General features: G+C 37.5%; 2 protein-coding genes across 5 annotated transcripts in view; one reads left to right on the top strand and one right to left on the bottom strand.

The window, feature by feature from the left end:
* Positions 1 to 15,059, top strand: part of SLC25A12 (solute carrier family 25 member 12) — a 197,543-nt gene that overhangs the window by 159,278 nt on the left and 23,206 nt on the right. For all 4 annotated transcript variants that reach the window (XM_031026492.2, XM_081814184.1, XM_006731791.3 and 1 more), the window contains 4 exons: positions 538 to 619; positions 1,909 to 2,067; positions 5,397 to 5,449; positions 5,700 to 5,780. In XM_031026492.2, the coding sequence (XP_030882352.1) occupies positions 538 to 619; positions 1,909 to 2,067; positions 5,397 to 5,449; positions 5,700 to 5,780 (375 nt within the window). The remainder of the gene's footprint in view (positions 1 to 537; positions 620 to 1,908; positions 2,068 to 5,396; positions 5,450 to 5,699; positions 5,781 to 15,059) is intronic.
* Positions 1 to 15,059, bottom strand: part of DCAF17 (DDB1 and CUL4 associated factor 17) — a 318,055-nt gene that overhangs the window by 2,847 nt on the left and 300,149 nt on the right. The window lies entirely within an intron of this gene.

Genomic DNA, 15,059 nt, shown 5'->3' on the forward strand with positions numbered 1-15,059 from the left:
TTTAGAGTGAGAGAGCGCGCGTGAGTGAGCAAGTGGGGTGAGGAGGGGCGGAGGGAGAGGGAGAGAGAGAGAAACTCAAGCAGGTTCCCTGCTGAGCGTGGAGCCTGACACGGGGCTCGATCTTATGACCCAGAGATCTTGACCTGGGCCCAAATCAAGAGTCGGACGCTTAACTGACTGAGCCACCCAGGCGCCCCTCAAGGTAGTTCTTGTACATTTTAGAAATATTTTAAAATTTTAGGTTGGTTACAGTAAAGAAGGGGGAAAGGATTTTATACCCAAAATGTTTATTTACCTGAAAGAGTCACCTCTCTGGAATGATAGTATATTCCCCAATAGTAGCAGACAAATCAGCTATTAATAGGCTTGTAAAAAAAAAATGGGGGAGAAAAAAGCAACGGTGTCTATTTGGCTGGATGTGGTTTTTAAATGCTAATTGAGGTATCTATTTTAAAAATCTTAAAATAGCTGATTTGTAGCTTTTTTTTTTGCCTTATACTTTTCCAAAATTTTTTTTACGTGTTTTCCTCCCCACAGCAATCTCACGGTTTAGGCAGGCCTGTCTGGCTCCAGATAGCCGAGTCTGCTTATAGATTCACTCTGGGCTCAGTTGCTGGAGGTGAGTGACATGGCTCTGTGCTGTTCCCAGCTTGTGTTGATGTAATATTATCTCACTAGACCGAGACAGATCAGAGGTGCAGTTCATTGTTTCTGCGGGACATGACTGCAGAGCTTTCCGAAGTGTTCTTGATTTCTACCTGTGATCAGAGGACTTGCTGCAGCACAGCCGTGGCCCCTCGGGCTCCAGCCTGTCTTCAGGACAAAAGCTCTGTAATAAAGTGAAAGTCTGGATGTGTGCTGCCCTCACTTTAATCACCCCGCTGAGAACCAGGATGAAGAAATGGAAATGATACTGTGTTAATGGTGTTGGGGGTAAGGGCAGGTAGGAAATCAAGATTTGGGATAGAAATCCCAGGACCTTAGGAAGTAAAACAACCTCCTAAAGTGATTCACTTTGGCTTTTCTACTTGTATTTTTTTCCTCTCCCTTTTTTACTGCTTGAAGAATATCTAGACTTGTAGTTAACTATTTCTAAAAGGAACCTCCCCTCCTGGCTCCTGGGCAAAATTTGGGAGACTTTTTTGGCTTAAATCTCTCCATAGAAAATGTGTAGAATCTGAAGTTGCTTTGTTGAGAAGAACCTAGGAGGTGTGATTAAAATGTTTATGATTTTTCAAAACAAGCCTGAACTGATGAAACTATTATTTTTTTCTTTTCAGTTTCAGTTTTAGAAGTTGCAGAACATGTTTTGGTTTTCAACAGTTGAAAAATATAACACTCTAATTCATTTTATAAATTTCTCAATCTCTGAAAAATTCTAAAGCCTGGCGTTTTCGTTTTTTTTTTTTTTAAAGACGAAATTCTGTACAAAGGGATAAGGTCATGTTGAGATTGGTTCCAATATTATGCTCATAACGAAGATTAGTTTACCAAAATGCTTTAGTAAACTAAATTTTAAAATTACAGCTACCTGTGTGAAATATATGGTTATTTTAAGGGGTAAATGGTATTATGTTTAGGCACTGAATGGAAAACATAAAGAAATATATATAATAGTTTCATGTTGTTACAAAAAATCAAGTCTTGGTTATTTAATGTTGGGGATGACTTGAAAATCCACTGCAGTTGTTCTCTGAAGCAGCTGTATTTATGGATCCCAGTTGCTAGCCTGTCATCCTTCAGTGGTGCAGGGTGTACGGGAGAAGGAAAAACCACTTAGTCTCTTTTTTTGTGAGAAATAGATAACTGAGTTTTGTTTTCTAGTCCTTTGAGATGAGATTTCCTGTCCTTAAAGATCCTCCATTTAATTGTGCTCTTGTTTAAGCCTAAAACCCGTTTTGTTTGTAGCCGTGGGAGCCACTGCAGTGTATCCTATAGACCTGGTGAAGACCCGCATGCAGAACCAGCGTGGCACTGGCTCGGTGGTTGGGGAGCTGATGTACAAAAACAGCTTTGACTGTTTTAAGAAAGTCTTGCGTTATGAGGGCTTCTTTGGACTCTACCGGGGTGAGTAAGCGTATCTCAGCTGCCGAAGTTAGTGATTTTATCTCCCCAGCAGCAGATTTTAACTCCATCATTATGAAAATCAGTGTGTAGCCTGTCCAGTCAGACTAGAACTGTTTCTCTCTCTTTATTTTCTTGTTGCTTGTTTCCCTTTTCACATCCTTGCTGTAGCTAGCAATATTAGTCTGTAGACAAGGCCTTCATTTCTTCTTCCTGATATTTATATTTCATGGAATCCAAATCCTGCGTTTGTCCCAACATGAGTCTCCGTCACTGTGCTCTTAGAATCTCAGGCACATGTCTGCAGGTTGAATAAAGGATGACAGCTACGAAGTAGATAGCTGCTTTTCTCAGAGTTAGAGAAGAGAGATGCACCTCTTCTCTGTGAAATTGAAGCCAGGCTGTTACTTGAAGGTGGTGAGTTTACCCTCTGTGCACTTGTTTCAATTGAAAGAGATATCAGATGTGTTTGTCTCTTCCAAGGAGGTCATCCATAAGTCTTTTTTCCAGTGAGTCATCTGAAGTTAAAAAAATGAGTAAAAGAAAACCTTTGGCTTCAGGTCTCATTCTCTCTCCTTTTCTCCCCTTAGCTCAGAGGCACTGAGTAAGAGCAGAGAGATTTTCTTTCGCAGGGAATGTTCCCACCAAGTGGAGGCTGAACACAGTGCTGTCTGCATCAGAGGCAACAGCCCCTTGTAGAATTCTCCCCACCCCCGTGGGCTTTGTAGGAACTTGTTCTTTTTAGGGAGGGAATGACTTTCATGTACATGTTTTCACATAAGAATTTAGGGTTTCCTTTGGGAGGGAGATTAATTTTTTAATCCCTTTGGGCGCCACTTGGAATTCTTTGAAAATATTCTCTACATGTTCAAGTCCAGAGCATTTATGTAATTTACTGTACTTATTTGTTTGCACACACGATCTCATTAATCCCTAGCTCACTCTGAGCTCTGTTGAACTGTTTGACTTAGAACCTCTTCCTTGGAAAGAAAGATTGGAACTGCACAAAGCTTCTGCTCACAGAGAGGAGAAAAAAACACCTCTGGTTAGCGTTATTTGCAGATATTCGAGTGAAAAATGTATCTCTGATATACTTACATTTAAAGGAGAGGGTCATGAGAATATTCATTTTTGGCATTATATACAGACTAAGAAAAGAGAGTGGTCAAATCAAAGTAGGCTCAAATACCCTGCTCCTAATTAGCATGTAGTTAATTTTACTCAATATTCAAAACTCTAGCCTCTCTAAATTCTAGCTGTATAACATGTACTTACTCCATAGGAAAAGGTGTGTGTTGTCCAGAATGCAGATCTGTGCATGGGAATGCTTATTTTAAGGTGTATCAAACCTTGCATATCTAGATTTTATTCAGTGAGGAGTTTAAGGAGGGTTGAGTGGTGCTAAGGTTTTTTTTTTTTTCCTTTGTCATCTCCAGTCTTTCTTTGTTGAATAATAACCTTTCTTCCTCCTTGGTATAATTTTAAAGGGAATGTTCCTCTTAGAAGTAACCTGGATGTATACTGCACAGTTTAGCCTTCTCAATGGGTGGACACTTAGAGAAAATTTCATTTCGGAGAGATGCCATGTTAATTAAATGGATCTGATATGGCAAGTTTGGGGGTGGGGAGAGGTGGAGGGATTGTTAGTTTTATTCAGGATGTGAACTGATAAAATCAGTTCTTTAAATGAGAGACTCTTGTATCAGGGAGAAGATTGTAGGAGTCCTGTATGTGAACACTGTGATTATTGAGATTGTCATATATTGCTTAGAACTGGTCCATTATTCTGTCAGATGATTGACAAAATTGTTGACAGATTAGCTTAAATTTCTTTGCAGGCAATAGTGATAAAATGACATAAATCAGTACTTTATTAAAATTCCATGAGCTTTATTGAGGCAAGTTGTAAAACAAATACATACACTGACATGGTTGTATGGAAGTTAGATTAAAAGTAATAGGGCCTCATAATCATGAAGGTTAGAAAGTTAAGACTGCCATCTGCTGATTTATTCTTTTAAATCAATCTGCTACCCATTAAAGGTGTGTGCAGATTTGTGTTTGTCATTGATAATTCAGTTTGACTGACAGTAGCCTGTATGTATGATTACTTGCTGGCTCTCAACTCATAGAAAATCACTCAAAGTAGGCTTAAGATCAGCAGTGAGTGTGCAAACACATACATAACTCCCCCATGGCTGGGTGATTTAAAGGGTATAGAATGCTTATTGTTAGCATATTTAAAAAATGTATGCAGAAAATGTACGCCAGCAATTTGGATAATCTGTGTGCTTTTAGAAAGCTGAGCCTTATGAATATCTACAGATGTTGAATTGTTTATATATTTTTTCTTTTCCAGTTTGCAGCCAACCTGGGAAATTTAACTTTCTAAGAATAATGATTTCCTTTGTTTTAAGAAGATTCTTTTGAAATGTCTTAAGTTTGACATATATTAGTAAATAAGAACGCAGGAGGCATATGTTTTTGCTTGTAGAAGACACCCATTAAATGATACTTAAAACTGCATTTTTCTTTGCAGTTTTGGCTTCCTTCAAAATAAATGAGTACTGAATTCTGTTTTTTTCTTTTTTTTTTTTTTAAAGATTTTATTTATTTGACAGAGAGAGACACAGCGAGAGAGGGAACACAAGCAGGGGGAGTGGGAGAGGGAGAAGCAGGCTCCCCACAGAGCAGGGAGCCCGATGCGGGACTCGATCCCAGGACCCTGGGATCATGACCTGAGCCGAAGGCAGTCGCTTAACCAACTGAGCCACCCAGGCGCCCTGAATTCTGTTTTTTTCTAAAGAGAAAATTATGGGAGTTGGTATTCTGTAATAACAAAACCACCATACGCTATTACATAGGTAATAATGTCATTTGTGGCAAAATCTGGGTCTACTCAACATCATGCTTTGCAGAGGTTTTCCAAACACAACACTGACTTCTCTAAAGTGTTTGTGTATGTTTGTATGTTGTTGGTTGTAAAGGGAGGGAATTTGGTTACATTGTTATTGGCAGGGTTTGGGAGTAGAGAAGATCATGGGCTCCATCCCTTCCTCAGGTACTTTTTGGGAGATGTTAGATAACTAGGCTTTAAAGGAAGCATGCTTAACAAAAGGATCTATAGCCTCAAGAAAGCATAGCATTATATTTGACATAAATAATTATTACATACATGTACAGACTTTTTAGGATAATCCATTTTTCCGTATTTTAGTGAAAACCCTAAAAGGTTTGATAGGTAAATAATATGGGGGAAACTATTACTTATTGGGTTTCTATATTCATGTCTAGTACATTCATATTGCTGATGCTTCTCTCTGTTTATGTAGGTCTGATACCACAACTTATAGGGGTTGCTCCAGAAAAGGCCATTAAACTGACTGTAAGTTTCCTTCTCATTGAATTTACATGTCATTTGTTTAGATTATCATTAAGCCAAAAATTAATGCTGATGCTGCTGAGTCTGGCACACTATCAAGACATTTGTAAAACTTTCAACTTATATGTAGACATTTGATAATTCTTTATTTTATCGTGAGACACAGATATTTTGATGACTTGGAAAACCAATGACATGCCAGTGGAGGAAATGGTTGAGAATTCCTGTTAATTGATGCTGTCTTTCTGATTAGGTTAATGATTTTGTCCGGGACAAATTTACCAGAAGAGATGGCTCCATTCCACTTTTAGCAGAAATCCTTGCTGGAGGTTGTGTAAGTATTAATACTGGGCATTTCTCATGGCAAGTATGTTCCTTTAACCTTTTTTGCACATTAGATGTAATACCTGAGTGACATTCTTTCTGAACTCAAGGGATTCTAGGATTTTCTCAGTGATCATAAGGAATGCTTTTTAATTTCATTGCATTATCTAACTGGTTTTAAGAAAAGAGGTAGTATTTTTATCAACTCTGACTCTTAAAAGCCCCTGACATTACCTTCCACACTTTTAAAAGTTCTAATCCTGATTCTTAAATATCACAGAATATAGAGTAGTGGGTAGAGTTCCCATACATTTATATTGTCTGGAACTTTAAAATAAGTGTGAGATGACTGATTAATTGGGCTCTTAGATTTTAGGTGTAGGACTGAATAAACCATTGTGGTATAATTATAATTTTCCTTCTTTAGGGACCAGAGGTTATAGCAAACAACCATAATTATGTTAAGGCGATTACAGTTCTGAATGCAGAGATTCAGATTATATTCACTTAGAGCACAAAGGTTTCTATCTTTAAAGCGTGAGCATGACATTGGATTTAGACCAATTCTCAAAGTTAAGTTTGTAGCTCAACTGATTTTATTTGTGGTGTTCATTTCAAATTTGTTAATACATGATTTGTTTAAGACTTATTTAGTCCATTTTGTCCCTGAAACCCTTAATAACTTCCAGTTGAATTGGCTGACAATCTTGGCTAAACCCTCCTCAGTTGCTTGTGGAACTTGAGGTGATGAGGTCAATGACCTTTGCAGCTTTTAATTCTGCGAAGATGCCCCAAGGGTCAGAGAGAGTGGCTGCTCTGGATTCTTTTTGATGAGATTTGTCAGCCTGGTACGTACCTGTGTCCTCACCTTTGTGCAACCAAAGGTCCTGTTGAAAAGGTGACTTGGGCTCTGTGTGTGTGTGTGTGTGTGTGTTTGTGTGTGTGTGTGTGTGTGTCTACGTACCGTATGTCTGTGCATTTGCATGTATGCTTGCACTCATGCCCATCCAAGTGCATTCTCAAGAAGCAAACTCACCTCTTTGGCTGACTTTCTTTTTTCATGAAGGACAAATAATAAACATAGAATAAGACCTTTGTTTAAGCAGATCACAAAAAAAGTAGTTTCTCCTCTTCCTTTACCCCAATTAGATGCTGTAATTATTTCTCTTCAAATGAGAGAATGTTTGCAAATCATAAATACTCTTTTTCTCAGTGGTCTTAGTTTTAGTTTGGTTAAGAAGTTTCCAAACTCAGTTTTGCCACTGCTCATGCATATATCTGCCAGAAATCTCCTAAGTCATGCTCTTTCTGTTTCACATAGTTAATTATTTCTGTTTCCCTTAGTAATACCCAGAGGTTTTTGCCCATGAAACTGACCTGTTCCCATGTCTGACATGCGACCTAAGTGGTTAAACCGTAATTAGATCTTTGGTTCCTTTGTTTTTCCTATTATGGACCCTGTTTCTATGTTTGAACTTTGGGAATTTCTCTTGAAGTCTAGGGTGCCTTGAGGGTTGTGCTGACACTCTAAATCTCTTCTTTAATCATGACTCATTTCTGAGAACTTTGATGGATTGTCTAGTTGGAAACTGACAGCATGAAAAATAGACAGGTTGGGCTCTAGGCAGAATGATGAGGTTGTCTGCCGTTCTTCACCTCAAACATTTTATGCTTCCCTCTTTTTTTCTAAATCTCTTCATTCAGGGAGGAAAGAAAATGTTTATCTATTGAGTTTGTACTGATGAATTCAGTCACACCACAGTGTAAATGATTGTTAAAGCATAATCTGCCACTTCTCCCCATGTCTGTGTATTTCAGCAGAGAATAAAGCCTTAAACAAAATGAATGAGTCTCTGTTTAAAGAATATCAGGCACTGTGGAATATAGGAATGTTCTCTTTACTGAATGAAACCTTGTAAGCAGCCACTGGATAGACACCAGGAAGAGTGGCTGCCTGTGAGCCTGATCATGAGAACCCTCACCATCCTGGGTAGTGGTGGTGATATGATGTGCAGGGTCCCTGTGGGTGTTGGGCTAAATGCTGTCTGTATCACCAGCTGAGATCAGTGCTGCTGTTTTCTCAAAAATCACTCAATTTTAAAGATGTGCCTTGTGTTAACCTATTGCAAAATGTGTTAACCTAATGCAGATTAATTCAAAAGAAATGGCTCAAACTGAATAGTCAGTATTGGTGTTATAGTTTTTTCCCAGCAAAGGGATCATTTAGGACCTGGGCTTTGAGTTCCCTATATATGGGAGAGAAATTCTGCTATGAAAATGACTGCTGCCCTTTAGGAAAAATGGTGTTCATTGACCTAGATAATGAATTGACCAAAAAATAAAAATAGCCAGACCTTATTTTTTTTTGGTTGTTTGTTTGTTTAGTTTTATGATCTGTTTTTAAGAGTATGTGATATTTGATATATGCAGAAGAGTACACATTATAAATCTAGTACACGTTATAATTAGCATCTGTAAACCTATCACTCAATTAAAACATTACTGTCATTGACACTGGTTTTTGCTTCTAATGTAGCTCTAATCTGCTAGGATTGCTAATGAGCAGTAAGGACTTTGCCTATCTGAACATTTTATTTTTTTATTCATTTTAGAGAGAGGAAGAGAGAGCACAAGCGGGAGAGCATGAGTGGGAGGGGCAGAGGGAGAGAGAATCCCAAGCAGACTCTGCACTATGCACGGAGCCCACTTTGGGGCTTGATCCCATGACCATGAGATCACAACCCTAGCCGAAACCAAGAGTCAGATACCCAACTAACTACACCACCCAGGCACCCCCCACCAAACATTTTATAGGCATTATCTATCTCATTATTTTTCCCAACTAGAGTTGAAGAAAATAAACCTAAGTGAGATCCAGACTTAGTAGGTGGTAAAGTTAAGATTCAAACCACTTTTGTTTTAAATCCATATTTATTCATATTTGGTATATTTCCATTCGTTCTTCCATTTATTCATTCTCATTCAACAAGCTGTCAAGTCTTAGAAGGATTTACTTCTTTTTTCCTGTGAAGGGAACCAGACTTAGGTTATGTTTACATCTCATAGAAAAAAAGGTAGTTCCTGATTATTCTCACCAGGTAAAACTTAATCTTAAGTCTAATCATATTCTACTGTGGTAATTTGAAAGCAGAATTCCTTATTGTGATTTGCTTCATTTCTGCATATCACCAAAGAAAATACATGCTTATGATTATAAGTCATCGTAATAGCTACCATTCCTTGAGCATCCTGCACTGGATTTGCACTTTAGGCATCATCTCATTATTCCCAGCTAGAGTTGAAGAAATTAAAAGCTCAGTGAAATCCAGCACTTAGCAAATGGAAAAACTGAGATTTAAGCCATTTCCGTCTCCAAATCCATATTCTTCAATATTTGGTATATGCTTCTATACATTCATTTTCTCATTTATTTATTCTCTCACTCATTGAATGCCTGCTATGTTTCAGGAATATTTTAAAAACAACAGCTTTACTGAGATATAATTCACATACCCTACAGTTCCCCTATTTTAAAGTGTACAGCTCAGCAGTTTTCAGTGTATCCACAGAGTTGGCAACTATCACCACAGTCGATTTTAGAACATATTTATCACCCGAAAAAGAAACCTGGTACCCTTTAGCTGTTGCCCATCAGTTTTTCCTATCTGCCCCCTGCCAAGCCTTAGGCATCCACTAATAAACGTTCCATCTCTATAGATTCACCAATTCTGGACATTTCATATAAATGGAATAAAAAATGTGTGGCCTTTTGTGTCTGGCTTTTTTTACTCAGCACAATGTTTTCAGGATTTATCCATGTTGCACTATGTATCAGTACTTCAGGCCTTTTTATTGGTGAGTAATATTCCATTGTATAGTTATATCACATTTGGTTTATGCATCAACAACTTTAGCCAGTTGTTGAACATTGGGGTTGTTTCCAATTTTTGGCTATTATGAATAATGCTGCTGTGAACATTAATGGAAAAAGTTTTGTTTGGACATATGTTTCCACTTCTCTTGGGTATATACCTAGGAGTGGAATTGGTGGGTCATATAGTAACTCTAATTTGTATTTTGAGGAACTGCCAGACTGTTTTCCAAAGTGGCTGCACCATTTTACATTCCTACCAACAATGTATAAGGGTTCAGATTTCTCCACATTCTTGTTATTGATTGTAGCTATCCTAGTGGATATGAAGTGTTATCTTGTTGTAATCTAATAACTGACATGATGAGCATCTTTTCAAGAATGTATTGGCATTTGTATATCTCCTTTGGAGACATGTCTATTCAGAACCTTTGCCTGTTTTTAAATTGGGTTGTCTTTTATGATTAAATTATAAGAGTTCTTTATATATTTAGAGTCCCTTATCAGACATGTGATTTCCAATATTTTTCACTTTGTGTCCTTTGAAGAATTGGACTTTAATTTTAATGAAGTCCAATTTAACAATATTTTGTTGCTTGTGCTTTTGGTGTCATAGGTAAGAAATTATTGTCTAATCCAAGATCATGTAGATTAATACCTCTGTTTTCTTCTAAGAGTTTTATAGTTTTAGCTCTTATATTTAGGTCTTGGATCTTTCACACAAATTATTAACCTTAATTTTTTTAGGGTCTTTTGCCTTGAGCATAGATTACCAAATGACAGTTTTATTTTTCATTGTCAACATTTTGGTATATTTCCTTCTTCTTCTTTTTTTTTTTTTAAGATTTTATTTATTTATTTGAGGGAGAGAGCACAAGAGAGAGCAGAGAGCACAAGTGTTATGGGGGGAGAGGGGCAGAGAGAGAGGGAGAAGCAGACTCCTCACTGAGCAGGGAGCCCGATACAGGGCTCAGTCCTAGGACCCGGAGATCATGACTTATGCCAAAGGCAGATGCTTAACTGACTGAGCCACCCAGGCGCCCCAAAATATTTCCTATTTCCTTCTAATGTTCTCATATGCATGCTCACATACATGTGTCTGTACACACACACACACACACACACACACACTCACTTTTTTAAACCAAATGGAAATTTTGTTGACTCTGATTTCCTGATTGGAAATGCAAGCTGCTCTCACTTTCTAAAGGCAGCAGAGAATCACAGCAGAACCTCTCACTTTAGAAATAGAATGTAACCTTTCTGATGACTGAGTAATATTCCAGTGTATATATGAACCACATCTTTATATGCAACTAATGAATGAATCATTGAACACTACACCAAAAACTAATGTGTACTATATGTTGAATTTAAATTAAAAAAAAAAAAGAAACCATGAGATAATAAATGTGCATTATGGTAAGATGCTAAAAAAAAAATAGAATATAACCTTTGGGAATATAGAAGTATATACTTCTAGAAGTATAAGCAGTGTGCATTTTCAAATTTTAAGTCTTCATTGTGAACATTAACCAACCTTTTTTTTTTTTTTAAAGATTTTATTTATTTATCTGAGAGAGAGAGAATGAGAGAGAGAACACGAGAGGAGAGAGGTTCAGAGGCAGAAGCAGACTCCCTGCTGAGCGGGGAGCCTGATGCGGGACTCGATCCCGGGACTCCAGGATCATGACCTGAGCCGAAGGCAGTCGCTTAACCAACTGAGCCACCCAGGTGCCCCTAACCAACCTTTTTTTATATCTATATCAAAACCTTCTCAAAAAAGACTTAGTTCGGAATTTATAATATAGAGGTGTTAGCATAAATTTTTTTGTTGTTGTAGTATCAATAAATTGACCTTTAGGCTTAACAGTTGCTTGACCCTTCTTTAGGTGCGGTTGGGGCAAGAGTGTATTTATATATACAGTTACTTACAAATACATGTTATGGATGCTGTATGTGTAGTGTATATATAGCAGTTGGTTTCAAATAATTTTTCCTCATAGATAAGCCATTCTTATCAGGCCATATGTTTTTATTTTTCTATTAAGAAGTCTCTTTGTATATGTATAAATACATATCTGTGTACACATACATATTACATGTGCATATCAGACATAAATATAATTGAGTGCTTAATTATGATATCTATTGTGAGCAAGAATAATACTTTAATGTCAACTTAGAATTTTCAAAGTACTTTAATATGCACATTGTCACTTCTTGTGAAATAGGTACATGAGGAACAGAAGCTCAGAAAAGTTAACTCTCACCCCGAATCACGTAGCTAATATATGCTGGTTTCCTGTGAGCACCAAGTATTTTGATTTTAAGATCAACTCCTTTTGTTTGATCATGTTCTCTTGGAGAGTCAAGTCCAGGCCTTCTTCATGTGTCAAAATAAATCTAGATCAACTTTGTAGTGGCTTTTGTTCTTTTTTAAAATTATATTGTATATGTAGTAAAAATTTAGCTTCTATCTGAATATATATACATATATATGATCATTTATTTAGGTATAATTAAGATACCAAGAAATGATCAGATCTTAGAGGTCAGCTCAGTGGGTTTTAACAATTGTATACACCCATGAAATCACCACTCAAGGTAAGGTATGGAACATTTCACCTCAGAAAATTCATTCATGCCTCTTTCCAACCAGTCACTCCTCTGTTCCCCCAGGCCACCACTGTTCTGATAGTAGTTTTGTTTCTTCTTAGATTTCATATAAATGGAATCATACAAATGCATCCTTTCATGGCTGGTCTCTTTTGTTTAACATGTTTTCAAGAGTCATCCTTGTTATTTTGTGGGTATCAGTCGTTGGTTTTTTGTTTTTAATTTTACTATTATTCTGCTGTATGAATTGACCACAATTTGTTTATTCATTCATCTGTTAATGGACATTTGAGTTGTTTCCAGTTTGTATCTGTTATAAATAAGGCTGCTATAGGGGCACCTGGGTGGCTTAGCTGGTTGAGCGTCCAATTCCTGATTTCGGCTCAGGTCACGATCTCAGGGTCATGAGATCGAGCCCTGTGTGGGAGTGAGCGTGAAGCCTGCTTGGGATTCTCTCTCTCCCTCTCCTTTTGGCCCTCCCACCCTTCCCTCCCTTCCCTCCCACCCCCACTTGTGTGCATGTGCTCTCTCAAAAAAAAAAAAAAAGATAAAAACAAGGCTGCTATAAACATTCTGGTACACATCTTTTTGTCAACATTTTTCATGGGTGAATAAGATAGAATAGGCTGCAGGTATGTTGAATTTATTTTTTTAAAGATTTATTTATTCCATTTATTAGCATGCATATGCACACATGGTGGGGAGGGGCAGAGGGAGGAGGAGAGAAAAAATACAAGCAGATACCATGCTGAGTGGGAGCCGGGTGGGGCTTGATCCTAGGACCCTGAGATCATGACTGCAACTGAAACCAAGAGTCCGATGCTTAGCTGACTGAGCCACCCAGGTGCCCCAGGTATGTTCAATTTAAAAGATACTGCCCCGGGGCTCCTGGGTGGCTCAGTCGATTAAACATCTGCCTTCAGCTCAGGTCCTGATCCCAGGGTCCTGGAATCGAGCCCCACATCGGGCTCCCTGCTCAGTGGGGAGCCTGCTCCTCCCTCTCCCTCTGCCCCTCCCCCTCCTTGTGTGCTCTCTCGCTCTCACTCTCTCTCGCTCTCTGTCAAAAAAATAAAAATCTTAAAAAAAAAAAAAGATACTGTGAGTTGGTTCTTGGAAGTGGATGGACCATTTTGCAGTCTCATTAGCAGTATATGAGTATTTGTTACTCCACACCCTCACCAACGTTAGAGGGTCTTAGTCTTTGTTATTTTAGTCATTCAAGTTGGTGTGAAAGGATACTTACTGTGGTTTTAATTTGCATTTCTCTGATGCTTAAGGCATTGACCATCTTTTCATGTGTTTATTGGCTCTTTGTATATCTTTTCTTGTAAAGTATCTGTTCAAGTTTTCTACCTATTTTTTATTAGGTTATTTATATTTTTATTATTGACTTGTAGGAGTTCTTTATCCATGATAGATGTAGTCCTTTGTCAGATATATGTATTATGAATATTTTTCCCAGTCTATGACTCACCTATTATCTTAATGTGTCTGTGTTGTGTTTTTTTGAGTTATAATGGCCATATAACATTTTATTAGTTTGAGGTGTACAAAATGATTCAGTATTTGTATACACTGGGAAATGATTACCACAATAAGTATAGTTACCCCCGTCACCATAAAAAGTTACATAATATGCAATATATTGTTCACTATGGTTACCATGCTGTACATTACATCCCCATGACTTATTTATTTTATGACTGGAAGTTTGTGTGTCTTGACCCCCATCTCCTATTTTACCCACTCCTCTAATCCCCCTCCCCTCTGCCAACCACCAATCTGTTCTCTGCTCCTGTGAGTTTTGTTCATTTATTTTGTGTTTTAGATTTCACATATAAGTGAAATCCTACACTATTTGTTTTTCTCTCTCTGCTTTATTTCGCTTAGCATGATACCCTCAAAGTCCATCCAATGTTGATACAAATGGGACGATTTCATCCTTTTTTATGGCTGAGTAGTATTCCATTGCATACATACACCACATCATCTTTATCCATTCATTGATCAGTGGACACCTTGGTTGTTTCTGTGTCTTGGCTATTGTGAATAATACTGCAATAAACATAGGGGTGCAAATATCTTTTCAAATTAGTGTTTTCTTTTTCTTTGGATAAATACCCAGAAGTAGTACTGCTGTATCATATGGTAGTTCTATTTTTAGTTTTTTGAGACAGCTCCATACTGTTTTCCCTAGTGACTGCACAATTTACATTCCCAGCAGCAGTGCATGTCCTCACCAATACTTATTATTTCTTATCTTTTTGAGAATAGCCATTCTGACAGGTGTGAGATAATATATCATTGTGGCTTTGATTTACATTTCCCTGGTAATTAATAATATTGAGCATCTTTTCATTTGCCTGTTGGCCACTTGTATGTCTTTTCTGGAAAAATGCTATTCAGATGCTCTACCCATTTTTTAATTGGATTGTTTTTTGTTGAGTTGTATGAGTTTTTTATATATTTTGGATATTAACTCCTTATTGGATATATGATTTGCAAGTATCTTCTCCCATTCAAGTAGGTTGCCTTTTCATTTTGTTGGTGGTTTCCTTTGCTTTGCAAAACCTTTTCAGTTTGATGTAGTCCCATTTGTTTATTTTTGCTTTTGTCGCCTTTGCCTTTGAAGTCAGATCCAAAAAGATATTGCCAAGAGCAATATCAAGGTGCTTACCACCTACATTTTTTTTAAATTTTTTTATTGTTATGTTAATCCCCATACATTACATCATTAGTTTTAGATGTAGTGTTCCATGATTCATTGTTTGTGCATAACACCCAGTGCTCCATGCAGAA

The sequence above is a fragment of the Leptonychotes weddellii genome, chromosome 3, assembly GCF_054177405.1.
Source record: "Leptonychotes weddellii isolate Sample4059 chromosome 3, ASM5417740v2, whole genome shotgun sequence".
Lineage (NCBI taxonomy): Eukaryota > Metazoa > Chordata > Mammalia > Carnivora > Phocidae > Leptonychotes > Leptonychotes weddellii.